The 22,133-nt window shown below is 37.8% G+C and overlaps 1 protein-coding gene and 1 non-coding gene across 2 annotated transcripts; both read left to right on the forward strand.

Moving 5' to 3' along the window:
- Positions 1-1,301: 1,301 nt before the first annotated feature.
- LOC104098697 (mitochondrial fission 1 protein A-like) lies at positions 1,302-4,698 on the forward strand. Its single transcript, XM_009605500.4, has 5 exons — positions 1,302-1,552; positions 3,485-3,623; positions 3,817-3,938; positions 4,209-4,272; positions 4,363-4,698. Exons 1-5 carry the CDS (start codon positions 1,460-1,462, stop codon positions 4,446-4,448), a joined length of 504 nt encoding a protein of 167 aa, XP_009603795.1. The 5' UTR covers positions 1,302-1,459; the 3' UTR covers positions 4,449-4,698.
- Positions 4,699-5,352: 654 nt separating this feature from the next.
- TRNAR-ACG (transfer RNA arginine (anticodon ACG)) lies at positions 5,353-5,425 on the forward strand. The gene has a single exon. It is a non-coding gene; the product is annotated as a tRNA-Arg (tRNA).
- Positions 5,426-22,133: the final 16,708 nt, after the last annotated feature.

Genomic DNA, 22,133 nt, shown 5'->3' on the forward strand with positions numbered 1-22,133 from the left:
TTTAATTTTAAAAATATGTGATAAAGTAATGTATCATTGGTTTTAGTTTGGAGAGAATAGTATTTTGCAGCATTCCGTTTGCTTCTTCGGTTGAGTGCTTAGCAATCAACACGGGTGTGTATATTAAACTGTGAATTTTTATTTTTTTCAATTGATGTTTAGTGTATTCTGAAGAAGAATTTTCCCACAAAAAAAATCACTAATTATTTAAATTAATAAAATGTTTGCCCTGACGCTAGGTTAGTCTTGAAATAAATAAAATAAAAATTGATAGCACTTTTTTAAGCGAAACTTATAAATTTTCTTATTCTAATAGAAATATCGAACATCGATATATATTGATTACAATTTTGCATCTTCTTACAAATAGACTTCGTATTTATTTAGGTCTTACAAAATGAAGACATATTGAAAAGTTAGATTAAGTTAAATTTTCTTATTCTATTTGTGTTTATTCAGAAAGATTTAAATACCACAAGTAGCTCAAAATGTTAATTTGATTGTGTCATTTACTTTATTAAAGTTCGTTATTTTAAAAATTATTTCTCAATTCTATTTACCTATTGGACCTTAGCCAATCGAGTAAAAAAATATTTTTATATTGTTTTGAGTCAAGTTGGTGAAAAAGACCTATCAACCACTATAAAAATCTCTTGGCTTTTTTAGTCTACTACGAATATTATTTTTAGATTTGCTTTATCCTTAATTCATAGTTTATTGTAAATATTATTCTAATTATGTGACTTTTCTATAAGAGATCAATAAGAAATAATATATGAGAAATTTACATATATGTTTTCTTTTATTCAAATTGTAAATGAGTATGTGATATTTTTTTATCCACATGAAATATGCATATAAACCAAACTCCAACTTCTTCTAGAATAATTTGTGTACAAAATTCAATTCAAAGAATATGAATAATAATTCAAATGATAAAATTATTTGACGGGAAACTTACTTTTTCTCCCTTCTTTATATAGTACTCTATTTATTGTTCTATTATGATATAATTTCTGGGATCTTTACATAAATAGCCGATAGAATTTACTATTTACTTATCCTATGTAGTATATATATAGACTATACACTAATTATATATGATCATACATATATTATACATGAATTATATATTTATTAGTTATTTTTAGTTTAAGCAATTGGGTGTGTGACTATTTAGATTAATTTTTTTTAAAATTTCAGTCAGTTAATAGATCACAATTTTTTATACTTAAAAATAATTTAATTATAAAGTTCTTATTTTATTCTCAATAAATAATTTATATCCAAACAAAATTTATGAATTATTTTAAATTCACATACGTTTTCCTCTCTTAGTTTGCAAGCAAAGAAACTTAACGAGGAAGCTGCATTTCTGGTCTGAGACTTCCATATTTAGCTAACGTTCCCCTCCCCTTTCGTACAAAATCAAAAGCACGACGTACAACTAGACAGAAAAATGGATGCAAAGATCGGAAAATTCTTCGAATCGATCGGCGATTTCTTCACTGGCGGAGATCAAATTCCGTGGTGCGACTCTGATATAGTCGCTGTAAGTCTAATTCCATGTCGATTTTTTTTTCTTTTGAAATTATTTGATTTTATTGACAGATTTGACCACTTATTAACGAATTACGGTTAATTTCTAGTGTTGAATTATTGATTATCTGTGCATTTGATCCTTCCTTGAGCTGAAATTGTGCTTAGCATATACTTTGGAGAACTTTATATGATTTAGGAACTTGTGGAGTGTAATTGAGTTTAAATTCTACTATTCGTTGTTATCTGTTATTGTTTCCCGAATAGACAAGCTTAGACAATGCCATGTGTCGAGCTTAGGGATGAAAATTGGATTAAACGTACTTATTTAAAAAAGGATTAAATGGTGAAATATGTTTTTTCCTTAATCTGATAGTTGTATGATGTGAAATAATAAATATAAAATTTTATCTGTTTGTTCTTGTATAGAAACGCCTGAGTAGAGAGAATTATGCGGAGGAATCATATAGTCGACTTTAACTAGTTTGGTTGGAAGTGCAATTGATTTGGTTATTGTTCTTATCTAGAAATAAAGTTATGTTGCTATGTGCTGGTTTTTGATTATTTGTTCTTATTAGAGATGACTGAATAGAGCAACATTAATATGGAGGATTTATATAGTGTATACCAATTAGTTTGACGGCGTAGTTAATTGATTGATTGTTCTTATTTAGAAGTAAAGTTTATGAGTCACCTGCTTAAATACTTGATGTGTTTTCTATCTATGGTGAAAACAATCACAACAAAAGATCCCAATACCAAGAGCAAGAGTTAACACGTGTAGAACAATTCGAAGATCCTAATTTAATTTTCTAATTTCTACAGTGGTAGCTTTGAAACTAAAATTTAAGTGGTGTAAGGATATAAATCCTCATTGCCACCTCAATCAATTAACGATGTCTCAATCCTAACCTAGTTGTGGTCGGATATATCAATTCTACTTTAAAATATATATTTTCTTCGTTTCACTTCATTCCAATAACAGTAAGTCATTTCTCATGTATTTTATTTTATTTGGAGAAGGAGAGGATTCAGCTTATTTAGATACCCTTTCATTGGGTATCTTTAAAGTCAACATTAACTTAGGTGAATTGGTTTTTTTTTTTTACTAAACAGAAGTGAGCAAAAGCAGAGCAAAAGTGTTTCACATAGGACTCTCTTTATTTTATCGCAGTTCTTATTATATCTAAGAAACTTTGAAGGGGACAGTATACTGATTGAGATCATTTGCTTCCTTTCTCTTTCCCCCCAATTGAAGTTTGGTTGTTGGATAGAAGTAGTACTACTTATAAATGGCATTTAAAGGTCGAATACTTATTAATGGTCTTTTAACACTGATATAGTCAATTAAAAGTTGAGGTTTAACAAAATATTCAGCCACTTATCCTGGCTCTGTTATGTAGAAAGCACATTATGATACATTACTTTAATGGTCGGATTATGATAGTGGGCAGTGACTTGAGTCTCTTTACATTTCAGACTTTAATTCCTTTTATGCACGTTTAAACCCAACCATATGGGTCAACAGTCTGGTTCAACTGGCAGTTCCTTTGGTTTTTGCTAGTTAGAGCAGTTTTGACTACCAGAATGATTATGGAGGTCAAAGTGGCCTGTTTTCTTTGCTGAGCAACAGTCAAACCAGTTAGGCAGTATGGTCCAGGTTTTTAAAACATTGGTTAGCACTTAGCACCATAAGCAATACATTTTCCAGCAGCTTTTCTCGCTGATAAATTGGTTGAGACATCATGAACAAGACTGCAGAAATATTCTTTATAGATCTTGCTGAAAGTTACTTGATTCGGGAGATAGCCTGTGGAACTACTAACTGATTTGCAGTTCCATATGCAGTGCTGTTCATTAACTGTAAACTGAGTTTGAATTTTCTTGCAATGGTCTTGGCATCTAGACAATATTCGAATATTTCAAAGTTGTAATGTGTCTACAGGGTTGTGAACGTGAAGTTGCTGAGGCGGAAAAAGGTTCATCTGATGAACTTAAAAGTGAATGCATTATGCGTTTGTCTTGGGCTCTTGTTCACTCAAAAAGGCCTGAAGATGTACAGCGTGGGATAGCAATGCTTGAAGGTTAGTATAGTAGAGCTATTCATTTCGTTCTTCCTTCCTTCCTTTTCTTTTAGCTGGACTTTTGATGCAACTTTTCATTCCCTCACCCTGACATTTCCTTTTTCCATTTACTCCTTTTATACCTTCTCCTTTTGCTTTTGCATTAGGCGAGGGAGAGAACCATATTCTCTGACTTATATATTATCATTTGCAGCTTCTTTGGGTGGCAGTAGCAGTCCCCTGCAAATGAGAGAAAAGCTTTATCTTCTGGCTGTTGGGTATTATAGGAGTGGGGACTATCCAAGAAGCAGGCAGCTTGTTGATCGTTGTTTGGAGGTTTGATCTTTGTTCTTACCTTTGCTTCACCCTTGACATTAATACTGAGGTCTTTATCTCCAGGCTGTAAAGTTTGCATCATTTCTGAAAATTAAAGTTTTCTTCAGCCCATCTATTTAGTGAAATTGCATGCTTGAACTGCATCCATACAACTCTGAAGCTCTGTTCTTTCAACCGACTAGAGGTCTCACACCTACACAAGTTATTTTATTTTGGGATGGCAGTTTTTCATCTCTCGAATCTGTTTTAAGTGGTTTTGTGAATCTACAGATTGCACCGGATTGGAGGCAAGCCTTGACTCTCAAGAAAACAATTGAAGAAAAAATTACCAAAGGTAACAATTTGAATTCTAAAATTGTCACTTGTTATCGTGTATCGTTTCAGTTGATGAATATTACTATGCCTTTTACTGTGTCTGAAACAGATGGAGTTATTGGCATTGGCATTGCTGCTACTGCTGTTGGAGTTTTGGTCGGTGGAATTGCTGCTGCTTTAGCCCGCAAGAATTGACTTGCCATAAAACACTATTGTGCATAATGAACTCGCCCCTTTCCATTTGGTCCTTATTTGAAGCACATGAATTCCAATTTGTGTGCGTAAAATTTTGAAACTTTTCTTTGAATGATAGAAACAATAACATGTACAACTGAAGCAAGAAGGGATTTCATTTTTCTAATTTATATGTAGTTTATAAATTTGTCATAAAAAAGCATAGATATTCAGACTCATTTAGTATATGAAGTTACTCTTTGGTTGTCTATCATCTTATATTGATAAACTTATTAATCTAGTAAATCATTCTACACCAGATTGGGGAAAAGAATTTGTCATTTATTACAATATATAATATTTCACGTCACTGGATGCTCAACCACTCATTGTGTTTAACCCAAGCATTGTATTCTTACATAGGAAACAAGTATTAACATACTAATAAATTGACCAAGCAACCTTTGTGATTAGTAAGGGCTCGTTTGGTACGAGAGATAAGGGATAATTAATCCCGAGATTAAATTTGATTTGAATTTATTCCATGTTTGGTTGGGATAAAATTGTGGTATAATATATCCCAGGATTAGCTATTCCGAGATTGTAGTATTTTTTTATCCCAATGGGAGAATGGGATAACTAATCTTAGGATAATTAATCTCAGAATAACTTGTTTCCCAACCAAATGACCCCTAACAATTCTAGATTATTGGAGATGAGCACCCGCAACTTTAAAATCCCGAATCTTGCTTTCAATCTTAATCCTCCGTAATTGTAACATACCATCAACCCGTATTCTAATAAATATTAAAAACTGATATGAAAATACTTATAGTATGTCTTTTAATTCCTCACCTTAAAAGAAGAAGAAGGGTGGAAGAATACTAACTAATAAAAATATATATTATTAAAAATGTAACAACCTGACTCTGTGGCCCAATGGATAAGGCGCTGGTCTACGGAACCAGAGATTCTGGGTTCGATCCCCAGCAGAGTCGTGTTTTATTTACTTTTTAAATTTGTGACAACTTTTCAATTTTCCGTAGAAAGAAGAAATTGTTTCGATACTGGGTTCGATCCCCAGCAGAGTCGCGTTTTATTTACTTTTTAAATTTGTGACAACTTTTCAATTTTCCGTAGAAAGAAGAAATTGTTTCAATACATATAATAGCCATCTACTGTAGTAAAATAAGGAATAATAAAGTGATTTAAGAACCATGAAATAATACACATTCGTTTGACCTAGTATAATCTTTCAACTATACTATGATGATTTATTAAAGGGTGTTTAGCATAAAAAAGAGGAAGTTATGAGCATGATCAATAATAATACAAAGGTGATTATGAAAAAAAAATACAGTGATTAGAAATTCTAGGAAAAAATTGAAATTGGTCAATCTCATCTATGCGTCTACAAAATAACTAGAATATAGCCTCAAAAAAAAAAAAATTATTACTATTTAGGGAATCAAACAACGATTTATTTACCTATAATTTTTGCAAATAATTTTTAAATATTTTAAAATATTAATTATTGAGACTTATAGTACTTTTATGTAGTTTTTAAATACATAAATTTTATAAAATGAACAACAAGTTGTGGAAGAAGGAAACGAGGAAGTTAAATCTTGAAAGAGAGATAATATGTGAAATGTGATATCACATTTTGTATTAAAACAATCTGTTACTGATAAACAATTAATGTACCTTATTGTGATCTTATAAAATGTTCCTTGTGCTTGGGAGCATGGGATTATGTGTATATATGTTGAGTAATTTTTATATGTATTATTTATATAAATACTACTTATAATCTGACTTGATACGTAGTTTAAGAAAAGAATGACTTTTAAAACTTGAGATCTAATAGATTTATATGACTATAGATCATTTCATTGTAAAATTAAGTTTCTAACTATAAAAATATATTATTCTTTTCAAAATATACTAAAAAAGAAAGCGAGTCACATAAATTAAATTAGAGGGAGCATAATAAACAAATAAGACATCTGCTGCTATATATCCATGGAAAACTTAATTAGCATTGGTCTTTGAGACATCTTTCTCTCCTAATGATTTAGTCTCCCAATTTAGGTGACCTGATACCACAAAGAAGCCTTAGATTTACATTCCCTCCGTTCATTTTTACTTGTCCAATATTCTAAAAATAGATTTTTACTTTTACTTGTTAATTTTAGTATATCAAGAGAAGACAATTTCTTTTTTCGTGTTATACCCACGGTATTAATTACTCATTTCAAATCATTTTCTCAAATTCATTAAATATGCATCAATTAATATTGATATCATGGCAAATTATGCACTTCATTTAGTGTTTCTTAAGGGGTGTGCAAAATACATAATGAACAAGTAAAAGTGAACGGAGAGACTACCCAACATCTTTATATCAACATTAATTAGGAAGATTATCATACTCAGCTCCTAAATTCTTGAAAGAATTCCTAATACAATCCTTTGGCAAGGACTATACAATTTCTGTCTTAACCTCATACAATTCTAGAAAGATAAGGTGAAAGACTAGTAAAGCATTTGCTCTAGGCCCGGTGCTATTTTTTTCTTCATCCGGGGTTTTATTCATTATGAGACCTCAAAAAATTTTAATAATGAATTTAGTGATTTTATTTTTGCTTAGACAACATTGAATTTTGTAAAAGAAAAAATATATATAAACAAAGAGAAATATTACCTACTTTTTAACAATACTAATATTTTAGAACTTAACATTAAACTACTTGAATTTTTATATTAGTAAATAGAATTTTTTTACAAAAAGATCCAAGTTAATATAATACAAACACATGATTCACGTCGTATTACCTTGAATTAACTCTTACCAATATAAATAATACTATTACCATGTGAAGTTAAAGTTTTATTAAGAATGTTACACTATAAAAATAAGTTACGAAAAAAATTGAAATACTAACTTTTTGCATATAAATGTATGTGTAAATTCTATTAAATAAACTGAACTCTTTTATTAAGATTTAACTTTATTGAGAGTCCAGTCAACTTAACATCATAAGAACGAACTCAGATCTGACACCCTCGGCACATCAATTCGAATATACAGTTCTCCCAAAATGTTTGTTGAATCATATACATGAAGTTGGTATATTTAGATGGTTTGAGGTGACTACTTCTATATCTTACGTTTATAAGCCAATTGCAAATTTTGCTGAAGAGTAAAGCGGTTCTATCTCTCTCTCACTATATTGTTCGCATCTCATCAAAAGATACATAGCAATCTTTATCTATGATTACCACTTGCATACTTAGAAATATAAGAGAGAATTATAATTGCATTTTCAAACATAACTTGTTCCTTCGAAATCAAGTGCATAATATCATTCAAAATTAAGACAATTGAATCTCAGGAGGTACAATTTTATGAAACGGATAATTGTCTTAGGAGCTAACGTGATCAGCGAAAGAACTGCCTATGAATACTTTTTTAGATCCAAAAAACTTTCTATGTAAACAAATTGTGTAGCAATAAATCTTCATTTTAAGTTCGTAAGGTTTTAAAACTTTTTGATAAGTTCCAAAGTTAAACTTCTTTGACTTTCTGAATAACTTTCAAGAAATTCCAGCATAAATTGTAATTGCCTAATTGTTATTAAAAATATAAGGCTGTAAGTCCCCGTTCATTCACTTATCCTAAGAGTGGTGACTTTCAAAAGCAGGTTATTACTAGAACAAACTTATCATTCTTATCACAACTTAATATTGAACAACATAAAGTTCATTAGATACAATTCATATATGATGTTCTTAGCGAGAAAACAAATGGGAAAAGCAGGTATATATGCAGGGCATTCAGAGAAAGGAAAGATGCTAATTTTGTATGATAGATAGGGTCAACATAGAATAAATTAAGATTTCATTTTGGTAGAAGCTAAGGTTAAAGAATAAACTTATACCTCAATTGCAAATTTTTGCAGGTATGGAGTTGCTTCTAGAAGTGGAGTAATTCTAAGTAGAGAACCACGATCCACGTCATGGAGTCTCAACACAACAACCTGTTTGAGATTGTTGAATGTTGAGAAACAACGCCTCTTCAACAAGCAGAGAAACAACGCTTCAGTCCCAAAAAAGTATATAAATTCTCGCTGACCATATTTCTCCATTTAAACTCATCTCAGTTTTCAGACTGATAAAATAAGTACGTAAGTTGTTCTCTGTGGAGGGAGGAAATTGCTTACCCTTGATGAAAAAGTACCTTCAACTTCAAGTGAGAGCATCTCCAACAACAACAATAACCCAGTATAATCCCACTAGTGGGGTATAGGAAAAGTAGTGTGTACACAGACCTTATCCCTACTCTGGGCAGCTCGAGATTAAACTTTCAACTGCCTGACAATCCACACTAACATGCTTTAGAGTCAGCTTTTTGAGAGTCCTGGAGAGAAAGAGTGAAGAGGTTAAAAGTTCAGTGGGAAAGGAATATTCAGCCAATGTTGTATTAAGTGGTCAAGGGGAAGGGACTGAGAAGTCTAATTTAAGGCTTTGGATCTTCCTTGATGATGCAAATTTGAGCCACTTATAAATTTCAGAATTAGCAGCACTACTAGCCCTATGAAGGAAAGGAAAAGAAATGTTGAATTCTTCTAAAATAGGACCCTTATGCAAATCCAAAACACGATTAACCCAATTGATATATCCCATCACTTTTTCTATGCAGACGTCCTTATGATACCGCTCTTCCTTCGGAATCTTTGGACCATTAAAGTTGAGACATGAGACATGCATCCAGAGGTACCGCCATCAACTTGAAAGAAAACTTGTGGCCACTTCTTCTTCCACTGTCAACTTAGAAAGAATTGATACAAGAATTTCCTCTGGCAATTCGCTAAGCCTATCCTCCACCTCCATACTAAGGCAAAGTGTATACGGTCAAAACCGGTTTAGACCTTCGTATGATTAGTAAAAATTGGAATATAATGGACCGAAGGTCAACTTCATAATATCAGGTATGACATCCGAAGCCAGGTTACCGAGCTCAAATTTCTGGGACCGATCAAATACCGAACTCGAAGTCATTACTGAGCTCGAATCCAAATCGAACTATGATGCGAAGCAGCGTTATCGAGCTTGAGAGCCAGAGACCGATCAATACCGAGCCCAAGTCAATACCGGGTCCCGAGTTAATATCGGGCTCTAAATCTGGAAACCAACCAATATCAAGTCCGATCAAGATCGAGCCAAGGGACAAGAGTCGTTACAGTCACACTAAGGCGAGAGAATCTTGGCGGAAATTAGGGAAAATTATTCTATCATAGGTTCCCCACTATGTATTTTTAATTATATACAAAGTAGAATCCCTCCACTATAAGAGGGATGACTATTATTTCTGTAAGACATGGAACATCAAGGCATTAATACACTCTCATATTCATATACTATTGATATTAACAGAGAAATACAAGAGAGATTATCCTCTCGTGAGCTTTATGCATTGATTCATCTTGCTTGTTCATAAAATAATTTTCTATTCAATTTGGTTTGTATTTCATTCTTTAAAGAGTCAATAATCAATATATTTTTACTTATTTTTTGATTTATTCCAAGTTATACCACGTATTCTTAGAACTGCGTATAAATTCAACTCTATCCATTTTTCGGATAAACAGTTTGGCGCCCACCGTGGGGCTAAGGATAACAGTGGCTATTTGGCACGAATCTCTGCAAAACACACCATTTTACACTTGCTCTTGGAAGTATCTTTGATTTCAGGTTGAAGATGACGAATCCTCAATTAATGGCCCTACCTATCGACAACGAAGTTGGCCTTCAAGATGAGAACAACAACTTAACCCCCGGGGGTGGAAGGGCATTCGTCGATCCCATTGGAGCTCGGGTCGAAGAGCCAATAGACATTAATTCGCATGTGGCCATCGAGGCAAACTAACGTTCTGACCCTGAAAATAGCATTCATGGTGGAACTCGGTCAGCAGGTCGAAATACCCAAAACGCTAAGGATAACATAATCAGCTTGCGTATGATTTTTGTGATGTTTCAAGCTCAACAAGTAGTAATAGCCCAGTTACAGAGCCCAACCCAGGCACCGACCAGACTCGAGCCTAGTCCACCCCAAGAAGTCACCTACAAAACGGGACCAGCTATAGTAAGGTTAAATGAGCAAGAATCGGGGACTAATCCCGAAATTATTAAGATGTTCAAAGAACTAACAAAATGAATAGAGTCAGGAGAAAGGAGGATCGAAGCAAACGACAAAAATGGAAACATATAACTCCAGGGTTGATCAGATCCCAGGGGCACCGCCGATATTGAAGGGCTTAGATTCCAAAAAATTTGTACAAAAGACTTTCCCCCCGAGCGCGGCTCCTAAACCAATCCCAAAGAAGTTTCGCATGCCCGAAATTCCTAAATATAACGGAACGACCGACCCCAATGAACATGTCACCTCTTACACATGTGTCATTAAAAGGAATGATCTAGAGGGCGATGAGATCGAATCTGTATTATTGAAAAAGTTTGGTGAAACCCTGTCGAAGGGAGCAATGATATGGCATCATAATTTACCGTCTAACTCTATCGATTCTTTTGCTATGCTTGCAGAATTTTTCGTAAAAGTACACGCCGGAGCCATAAAGGTCGAGACTAGGAAGTCGGACATTTTCAAGGTAAGGCAGAAGGACAACGAGATGCTAAGAGAGTTCGTGTATCGTTTCCAAACGGAATTAATGGATCTACCACCGGTCACTGACGATTGGGCTATACAAGCTTTCACTCAAGGACTGAACGAGCGGAGCTCGATGGCCTCATGACAGTTGAAACAGAATTTGATCGAGTACCCGGCTATTACTTGGGCCGATGTACACAATCGGTATCAATTGAAGATCAGAGTTGAAGACGACCAGTTAGGGTCTAGGTCCATCATTAAAAGGAATATCGACCGAGAACCAAGGTCAAACAAGGATCGATATCGGCCGTATAACGGAGATCGTAGGGGTAGCAAACCTTCACGCAACCTCGTACGAGGCAAAAGGAGAATAATCGAGGCCAAGGGTCTCGGGGGCTGATGGAAAGAAACGGGTTCGACAAGCATACCGGACCTAAGGAAGCACCACGGTTGTCAGAATATAACTTCAGCATCGATGCATCCGCCCCCGTGTCGGCTATCGGACGCATCAAAGATACTAAATGGCCTCGACCTATGCAGACTGATCCTGCCCAGAGGAATCCCAATCAAATGTGTGAATATCATGGCACTCATGGTCACAGAACGGAAAATTGCACACAACTGAGAGAGGAGGTAGCCCGGTTGTTCAATAAAGGGCACCTTCGAGAGTTTTTAAGTAACAGAGCCAAAAACCATTTCAAAAACAGGAATTTCAATAGGGAAAACTAACCAGAAGAGCCACAAGCGATCCCAGACTCAGGATTACACACCAGAAGAAACCCTGTCCTTCAATAACAAAGACGCGGAAGGAATAATGCAATCACATAACGATGCAATGGTAATATCTGTACTTATGAATAAAACTCAAGTTAAATGTGTTTTAATTGATCCAGGTAGTTCAGCCAACATCATTCGATCGAGGGCCGTAGAGCAACTCGGTCTACAGGACCATGTCGTACCCGCAACCTTGGTACTAAACGGTTTTAATATGGCATGTGAAACTACTAAGGGCAAAATAATCCTGCCAGTTAACATGGCTGGGACCATCCAAGAAACTAAGTTCCACGTGATCGAAGGTGATATGAGATACAACGCCCTGTTCAGAAGACCGTGGATCCACAATATGAGGGTTGTACCCTCGACCCTCCACCAGGTTTTGAAGTTCCCAACATCGGAGGGAATCAAAACGGTTTACGGGGAACAACCAACCGCAAAAGAAATATTTGTCGTTGATGAAATGATTCCAATATCATCATTATCATCAGCAAAAGAATCGGATTCAAAGGAGGAACGAAATACCAAATAGCAATCACAAACGTCAAGTTCGACCCAATTAGAGAATCAGAAGACTGACGAAGATGATGAACATAGGGTCCCTCGACCCTTCATGGCCCCCGATGATTCCGACGCTACCCAATCAACGGTCGAAGAACTGGAGCAAGTCATACTAATCTAATATTTACCCGAACGAAAGGTATACCTGGGCACGGGGTTAGATCCTGAGCTCAGGAAAAAACTTATTCAATTTCTTATAGCTAACATAGATTGTTTTGCTTGGTCCCATCTTGACATGACAGGGATCCCACCGGGAATCACCACTCATAAGCTAAGCTTGGACCCAAAGTTCCACCAGGTAAAACAAAAAAGAAGGCCCCAGTTCGAGGTCAAACATACTTTCATCAAAGACGAGGTAACCAAACTTCTTAAAATAGGGTCTATTCGGGAAGTAAAATACCCCGAGTGGCTAGCAAATATGGTGGTAGTCCCTAAAAAGGGAAACAAACTTAGAATGTGTATAGATTATAAAAAACTGAATAAAGCATGCCTTAAGGATTCTTTTCCTTTGCCTAATATCGATCGTATGATCGATGTCACGGCCGGCCACGAGACTCTTAGCTTTTTCAATGCCTATTCCGGGTACAACCAAATCAGATGAACCCGGAGGATCAGGAAAAGACCTCATTTATCACTAAGTACGGAACTTACTATTATAATGTAATGCCATTCGGTCTAAAAAATACTGGTGCAACTTATCAACACCTACTAAACAGAATATTCGAAAAGAATATAGGAAAATCAATGGAGGTTTATATTGATGATATGTTAGTCAAATCCCTGCGAGCAGAGGACCATTTAAAACATTTACAGGAAACTTTCGACATACTAAGAGAATACAATATAAAGTTCAATCTCGAAAAATATGCTTTCGGGGTTGGCTCGGGCAAGTTTCTCGGTTTCATGGTGTCCAATCGAGGAATCGAAATTAACCCCGATAAAATCAAAGCAATCGAGGACATCAATGTGGTAGATAATGTGAAGGTCGTACAAAGGTTAACGGAACGGATAGCCGCCCTGGGACAATTCATTTTGAGATCCTCGAATAGGAGCCACCGATTTTTCTCCCTGCTTAAAAAGAAAAGCAATTTTGCATGGACTCTGGAATGTCAGCATGCTTTGGAAGAGCTAAAATGGTATCTATCGAGCCCTCCATTGCTTCATACCCCGAAGGCAGACGAACAGCTTTACCTGTATCTAGTTGTCTCGGAGATAGCGGTAAGTGGAGTCCTAATTCGAGAAAAACAAGGTACGCAATTCCCTATTTATTATGTCAGTCGAACTCTAGGCAAGGCCGAAACTAGATATCCGCACTTAGAAAAATTAGCGCTTTCTTTAATAAGTGCCTCTAGGAAACTAAAACCATATTTCCAGTGTCATTCTATACATGTTGTAACAACTTATCCTCTACGGAATATTTTACACAAATCTGAGCTTTTAGGTCGATTGGCCAAATGGGCCATAGAGATCGGCGGGTACGACATTGAGTATTGACCTCGAACCGCTATCAAATCTCAAATCTTAGCGTACTTCGTGACTGACTTTACACCGGCCTTCGTACCCGAGATTGAAAGGGAATTACTGATAAAATCAGGTACCTCTTCGGGAGTCTAGACCCTCTTTACGGACGGTGCCTCGAACGCAAAGGGGTCCGGACTGGGTATCGTACTAAAATTGCCCGTAGGTAATGTAGTTAGACAATTTATTAAAACTACTAAATTGACTAACAATGAGGCCAAGTATGAGGCCGTGATTGCAGGTCTCAAATTACCTAGAAGTTTGGGAGCCGAGGTCATAGAGGTTAAATGTGATTCCCTCCTCGTGGTAAATCAAGTTAACGGGACTTTTGAAATCCGAGAAGATCGAATGTAGAGATACTTGGATAAATTACAAGTGACTCAACACTGATTTAAGGAATGGACTTTACAACATGTGCTTCGAGAACAGAACAGAAAGGTCGACGCTATTGCAAACTTAGGTTCTTCGGTCGAGGATGACGAACTCAACTCGGGGACTGTCATGCAACTCATGAAATCGATAATAGAAGAAGGTCATGCCGAGATAAACTCCACAAGTCTAACCTGGGATTGGAGAAACAAATATATAGAGTACTTCAAGAATGGGAAACTTCCATCGGATCCAAAGGAATCAAGAACTCTACACACAAAAGCTGCACGGTTCACCTTAGCCGATGATGGAACGCTATTTAGAAGGACGTTCGATGGTCCGCTGGCAATATGTTTGGGACCGAGAGATACCAACTACATCCTACGTGAGATTCATGAGGGAACTTGTGGGAATCATTCCGGTGCCGATTCATTGATCCACAAAATAATCAGGGCAGGATATTATTGGATCGATATGGATAAAGATGCAAAGGAGTTCGCTCGAAAATACGACAAATGTCAAAGACATGCGCCCATGATTCATCGACCCGGGGAACTTCTCCACTCGGTCCTAGCTCATTGGCCTTTCATGAAATAGGGAATGTGCATCATCGACCCCCTCCCATCGGCCCCAGGTAAGGCTCAGTTTATTTTGTTTATGACTGATTATTTCTCTAAATGGGATGAAGCACACGCTTTCGAGAAAGTCAGAGAAAAAAGAGGTGATAGACTTCATTTGGGACCTCATCATATGTCGGTTTAGGATGCCATCCGAGATTGTATGTGACAATGAAAAGCAATTCATCGGAAGCAAAGTAACAAAATTTCTCGAAGACCACAAAATCAAAAGGATCCTATCAACACCTTATCATCCCAGCGGAAACGGACAAGCCGAATTGACCAACAAAACCATCATCCAAAATCTTAAGAAAAGATTAACCGCCGCTAAAGGAAAATGGATAGAAATACTACCCGAAGTCCTATGGGCATACCGCACAACATCAAAATCGAGTACCGAGGCGACACCATTCTCGTTGGTTTATGGCGCCGAAGCTTTTATCCCGTTTGAGGTCGGAGAACCTAGCATCAGGTTTCGATATGCAACAAATGAGTTGAATAACGAGATGATGAACACGAGCCTAGAATTATTGGACGAAAAATGAGAAGCAGCTCTCGTCCGATTAGCCGCCCAAAAACAGTGGATCGAAAGGTATTCTAATGGAAGAACCAATCTTCGATATTTTAAAATCGGGGACTTAGTGCTAAGGAAAGTCACCCTCAACACCCGAAATTCAAATAAAGAAAAACTGGGTCCGAACTGGGAAGGACCGTATCAGGTTCACGAAATCATTGGGAAAAGATCATACAAGCTCGGTGTAATAAACGGCAAATAACTAGCAAGAAATTGGAATGTGTCGCACCTAAAACGATACTACTGTTAAGGTACGACCCTCATATGTTCATTTATATTTCGAAATTAACCCTTGCGGGTGTTCGATCAGAAACAAGGATGGATTATTCAACTCGAAGCCTTAGGCCTGAAAGCACGCGTTGCACTTTTTTTTCCTTAGACTGATTTTGTCCCAAATGGGTTTTTCGGCAAGGTTTTTAATGAGGCAACCATTGATCGTGCTAACTTAGAACAATTCAACAGTATTTGAGGCCTCTTTACAACCAATCTCGAATACTGGGGGGGGGGGGGGGGGGCATTACACTCGAATATAGCAAATTCGATTATCAAGTTCGATACAAGAAAGTTACTTCATGACAACAGGGTTTCGATAGAAAAAATTGTAAGAGCCAAATGGTCAAAACGAACTATGCTCATGTAGTTTGCTTGATCCCTGGTACAGAACATAAACACATGTGTAATGATATAAAGAGAATTTTCTTCTTTACCGATATCTTATATCTCAGAATCCATCCTCTATTTCGTGATCTATTATCCATAAATTGGGGACTGCCAACCGAAAAATTGACGAGATCAAACCCCATATAAGCCTAAGGGCCACACATCACTTCGAGTTCGAGCAATCACTCACTCGACTATTAAGCCTATGGGCTACATCACTTCGAGTTCGAGCAAACACTCATTCAACTAATAAGCCTAAGGGCTACTATTACTTCGAGTTCGAGCAATTACTCACTCGACTATTAATCCTAAGGGCTACTCTTACTTCGAGTTCAAGCAAATACTCACTCGACCATAAAGCCTACGGGCTATATTATTTCGAGTTCGAGCAATCACTCACTCGACTATTAAGCCTATGGGCTACATCACTTCGAGTTCGAGCAAACACTCACTCGACTATTAAGCCTACGGGTTACATCACTTCGAGTTCGAGCAAACACTCACTCGACTATTAAGCCTAAGGGCTACTGTTACTTCGAGTTCGAGCAATCACTCACTCGACCATTAGGCCTAAGGGCTACTCTTATTTCGAGTTCGAGCAAACACTCACTGGACCATAAAGCCTACGGGCTACATTACTTCGAGTTCGAGCAATCACTCACTCGACCATTAAGCCTAAGGGCTACTCTTACTTCGAGTTCAAGCAAGCACTCACTCGACCATAAAGCCTACAGGCTATATTACTTCGAGTTCGAGCAATCACTCACTCAACTATTAAGCCTAAGGGCTACATTACTTCGAGTTCGAGCAATCACTTACTCGACTATTAAGCCTACGGGATACATCACTTCGAGTTCGAGCAAAACTCTCACTCAACCGTAAAGCCTACGGGCCACATCACTTCGAGTTCGAGCAAGCACTCACTCGACCATAAAGTCTACAGGCTACATTACTTCGAGTTTGAGCAATCACTCACTCGACTATTAAGCCTACGGGCTACATCACTTCGAGTTTGAGCAAAACTCTTACTCAACCGTAAAGCCTACGGGCCACATCACTTCGAGTTCAAGCAAGCACTCACTCGACCATAGAGCCTACGGGCTATATTATTGCGAGTTCGAGCAATCACTCACTCAACTATTAAGCCTACGGGCTATATTACTTCGAGTTCGAGCAATCACTCACTCGACTATTAAGCCTACGGGCTACATCACTTCAAGTTCGAGCAAAACTCTCACTCAATCGTAAAGCCTACGGGCCACATCACTTCGAATTCGAGCAAGCACTCACTCGACCATAAAGCCTATGGGACACATTGCTTCGAGTTCGAGTTAACACTCATTCGACTGCTAAACCTAAGGGCTACTCTTACTTCGAGTAAGAGCAATCACTCACTCTACTATAAAGCCTAAAGACTACTTTTACTTCGAGTTCAAGAAACCAAATACACTCAACTATTAAGCCTAAGGGCTACTTTTTATTTCAAGTTCGAAAAAACGCTCGCTCGATTATAAAGGTTACAAGGTCCGACTTCGATCAAATTGCCTAAGGCCTCGAACTTATGAAAACTTTCATAAGGAATGAATGAAACAAAATCTTCACAAGGCAGAGAACAAAATAGAGACAAGTCGGGAAAGAAAAAGATCTTTCTCTCTCTATATATAAGAGTATTTATAACGTCCGATAAGGACCCTACACAAAAAATCAAAATGGAAAAAACCTAAGTTTCCTAGTTATCTCCGGGGGTAGTCTTTTCTCCATCGGGCTCATCCCTGCTCTCAGACCCACTCTCGCTCCCATCATCATTATCATCATCATCATCGAAAGCCAAGGCTCCGGCATCTGCTTCAAGCTCTTTAGCCTTTTTATCTCTTCGGTAAGATCAAAACCTCGACCATGGATCTCCTAGAGGGTTTCCCTCCGAGATTGGCATATGGCGAGTTCAGAAACCCAATTTGCTCGAGTCTGAGCGGTCTCAGCTGCCTTTTTCGCTTGTATTTGAGCAGCTTCAGCATCGGCCCGATAGACGGCCACGAATGCATCCGCCTCGGCCTTTGCTTTTTCGACTTCAGATTTGGCCTTGGCAAGTTTGGAAGCCAACCGAGCCTCGAGCTCCTCTATTTTTCTTGCTTGAACCAAGCTCTTCTCCTTCATGCCTTGAAGTTGACTTTCGGCCGATGATAATTGGGCTCGAGCAGTCTCTTTTTCTGTAGCGAGGCGGTCCATGCCTTCTTTCCACCCTAAGGTATCCGCCCTTATCGTATCGACCTCCTCACGAAGCAGCCCGATCACCTCAAGCTTCTGCTGCAGCTGTGAAATCAAAATATTAGCCACCATTCCCGAATCGAGCCCATGAGTTTTTTAGATTATCATTACCTGCTTGATCAGTTCGGTCTGATCTTGGTATGTCTTGGCCAACTCAGTTCGGAGATCTTTGATCTCTTCCTCTTTCTACCCATTAAGAAGTTTGAGGGCATTTCTCTCTTCCGAAAGCCCTCGGAAGTCGGCCTCACGTCGGCTCAGTTCCGTTCGAGACTTGGAAAACTCCTCTTGATGAAGAGCTAAAGCCTATACAAAAGAGAGAAAAAGTTAGGCAGAAAATGGAAAAATGTGATATCAACAAAGGGAATCGAGACTTACCCGATTCAGGGTTCGTTGAACCTCGAAGAAAAGACCCGACACATCACTTGGGCCGGAAGCATCCTCAATACCGGTAAACAAGTCGCGGAAGGGGTCCTCTCCATCATGGGCCCCGTCTATCTCGAGGGTCCCCAAAGATCGGGCTTCCCAAATCGCCCCTTCAGAAAAGCAGGGAGAGTAGGTGAGTCTCCGATTACTATTGCCACAAGCGAGTCGCTTGGGGCGTTCTCCTCAGTTCGAAGAGCTTCAAGGCCGCCCCCTTCAGATATACCCACTATTTGTTAACTTTGGTGGAAGGCATCCTCGGTCTCCAACGACTCGGGGACTTTGCCTGAGTCCTTCTCTGACTTTCCCTCAGTTCGAGATAGAGCCTCATCAAATGCCATCGACCCCGCTGTCTTTGGGACATCGATGGTTTTCTTCGCTCGGGCCACTAGTATGGACCCGTCGTTTTCTTCTTCCTGTTCCTCTTCATCCCTTAGATGCCGAACTGATTCTTCGGTCAAAGGGATGGTGTTCTTCCTCGGCTTACGAGCTGTCTTTGTCTTAAGTGTTGGATCCTCGGAAGTAGAAGCCCTTTTTCTTTTATTGTCCTTTGTTGGTTTTGGAATCGGGGCCAAAGTCTTTTCCTCGCCAGACGGGGGATTCATAACTGCATCTTTGCCCAGGCTTACATACAAAAAAATTGGTTAAGTATAAGAAAAATATTTTGTTCGAATCATCAAAGACATAGGAAAGAGGCTTACCATGATTTTTGGCCTCCCATCAGCCCTTTGATAAATCGCGCCACGAGCGCTTGGCATATGTAGAGGTCGAAGCCAGGTCCCGTACCCAACTCTTAAGGTTAGGAACTGCACCGGGCATCCAAGCAACTGCTGCATCGCAAAAAAGATATCGGTGAGAAAGAAACGAGGGAGCAAAATGATAGGAGCTAACAGTAGAATTATACTTACGCCTCATGTTCCATTCCTCGAGAAATAGCATCTTCTCGGCCGGGATTAGGTCTGAAGTCTTCACTCGAACGAACCTGCCCATCCAGTCCCGGTCCTTGTCCTCATCTTTGCTCGAGAACATCACTTTGGTAGCCCGATGCTGGAGTTTTATTAACCCACCTCGATAGAAATGGGGGATGTACAATCTAATGAGGTGGTCGAAGGTGAAAGGCATCCCCTCGACTTTGTCCACGAAGAAGCGGATCAGAATAACGATCCACCAAAAAGAAGGGTGGATTTGGCCTAGAGTTACTTGGTATTGGCGGCAAAAATCAATGACAACAGGGTCGAGGGGGCCCAACGGAGGGGGGGCAACGCGAAAAGGTAAGTATACACACTTAAAAACCCTTTCACATGAGTAGTAATATCTTCTTCGGGAGCCGGAATTATCACTTCTTTGTCCTCCCAATTACAATCTTTCCTTAACTGTTCAAGATGGCCCTCGGTTATCGAGTACATATACCTCGATACTGGCTCGCATCGATCAGGAACCGACAAGGCTTTGTCGGTTTTAAAATCGGAGGTAAGAACACACCCCCCGGAAACACACTCCTCAGGTCGTGGCTCCACCGGTATTTTGTCGCCGACGGGCCGTGAAGAAAAATCTTTTTCTTTTTGAGAAACGATTTTTTACGTTTTCGCCATTGGGATTTGAAGATTGAAGATAAAGGAAGATGACGAGATTTGGTGTTCTAAAGAGGGATTTTGCAATGAAAATCACAAAATTTACAAATGAACTCAGAAGATGCGAAAGGGAACTTAGAAGATTTGGAGATATAAAAGTAAGAAGTGGTAAAATGAGGGGTTATTTATAGGGTTGGCAATGATGGTTCAGTGTCAACAATGGCCGACCATCGTCTAACACGCATTTAATACCTTGGTAAACTGAACCGACGAGACATCTATCACGTACGTTATGGTCGGACTCGATGCAAACGTTAGTTTGCATCGAGTCATACCGCTTGAAAATCATATCGTTTCTCGCCACATTCTTCCCGAGAAACGAGGAAACTATCTGTATACGGTCAAAACCGGTTTCAACCTTCGTATGATTAGTCAAAATTGGAACATAATGGACCGAAGGTCATCTTCATAATATTAGGTATAAGATCCGAAGCCAGGTTACCGAGCTTAAATTTCTGGGACCGACCAAATACCGAACTCGAAGTCATTACCGAGCTCGAATCCAAATCGAACTATGATGCAAAGCAGCGTTATCGAGCTTGAGAGCCAAAGACCGACCAATACCGAGCCCAAGTCAATACCGGATCCCGAGTCAATATCCAGTCCGAGTCAATATCGGGTTCTAAATCTGGAAATCAACCAATACCAAGTCCGATCAAGATCGAGCCAATGGACAAGAGCCGTTACAGTCGCACTAAGGAGAGAGAATCTCGGCGGAAATTAGAAAAAAACTATTCTATCATAGGTTTCCCACTATGTATTTTTAATTATATCCAAAGTAGCATCTCTCCAATATAAGAGGGATGACTATTAGTTCTGTAAGGCATGGAACATCAAGGCATTAATACACTCTCGTATTCATATACTATTCATATTAACATAGAAGTACAGGAGAGATTATCCTCTCGTGAGCTTTATGCATTGATTCATCTTGCTTGTTCATAAAATAGCTTTCTATTCAATTTGGTTTGTATTTCATTTCTTAAAGAGTCAATAATCAATATATTTCTACTTATTTTTCTATTTGTACCAAGTTATACCACGTATCCTTAGAACTGCATATAAATTCAACTCTATCCGTTTTTCGGGTAAACACAAAGCAATACCAAGAGAAAAGGTCACAACAATTATAATTGCTTCGTTAAATCCCCCAAAAAAAAAAAAAATTGCTAGGAAACAGATTAAGAATGAGTCAAAGCTAATAAAACGCCGCAAAAAGGTTTTTTATTTATTTGATTTTTAATTCACCACAAAAGGTAAATATCGTATTAATACTGGAATGGAAAAAGATTAATTTTCTAGGAAACAGCTTAGGAATGAGTCAAAGCTAATAAAAGAGGAAATGCCCCAATACAAGTTTACAATCGTCAATTAACATTCAATTGAAAATTTGTTCCAGATTATAATTTTTAAAAATTATAAAATAGATATAATTTAGTGCTTCACACGTATCCTGTGAATCATTACAAAATTTATATAAAAATATCTTTCTTTCTTATCTTTATAAAAACCTTCCTGAAGGTTTCTAATGTGTTTATACTTTGAAATAAAAATTTGGAAAGAACTCAAATTTACTGTGGAGATGAATCTTTTACAAAATTAATATGAAATGTATTATAGTTATATTAAATAATTCGAAAAAGAAAAAAT

The sequence above is a fragment of the Nicotiana tomentosiformis genome, chromosome 12 (assembly GCF_000390325.3).
Source record: "Nicotiana tomentosiformis chromosome 12, ASM39032v3, whole genome shotgun sequence".
Lineage (NCBI taxonomy): Eukaryota > Viridiplantae > Streptophyta > Magnoliopsida > Solanales > Solanaceae > Nicotiana > Nicotiana tomentosiformis.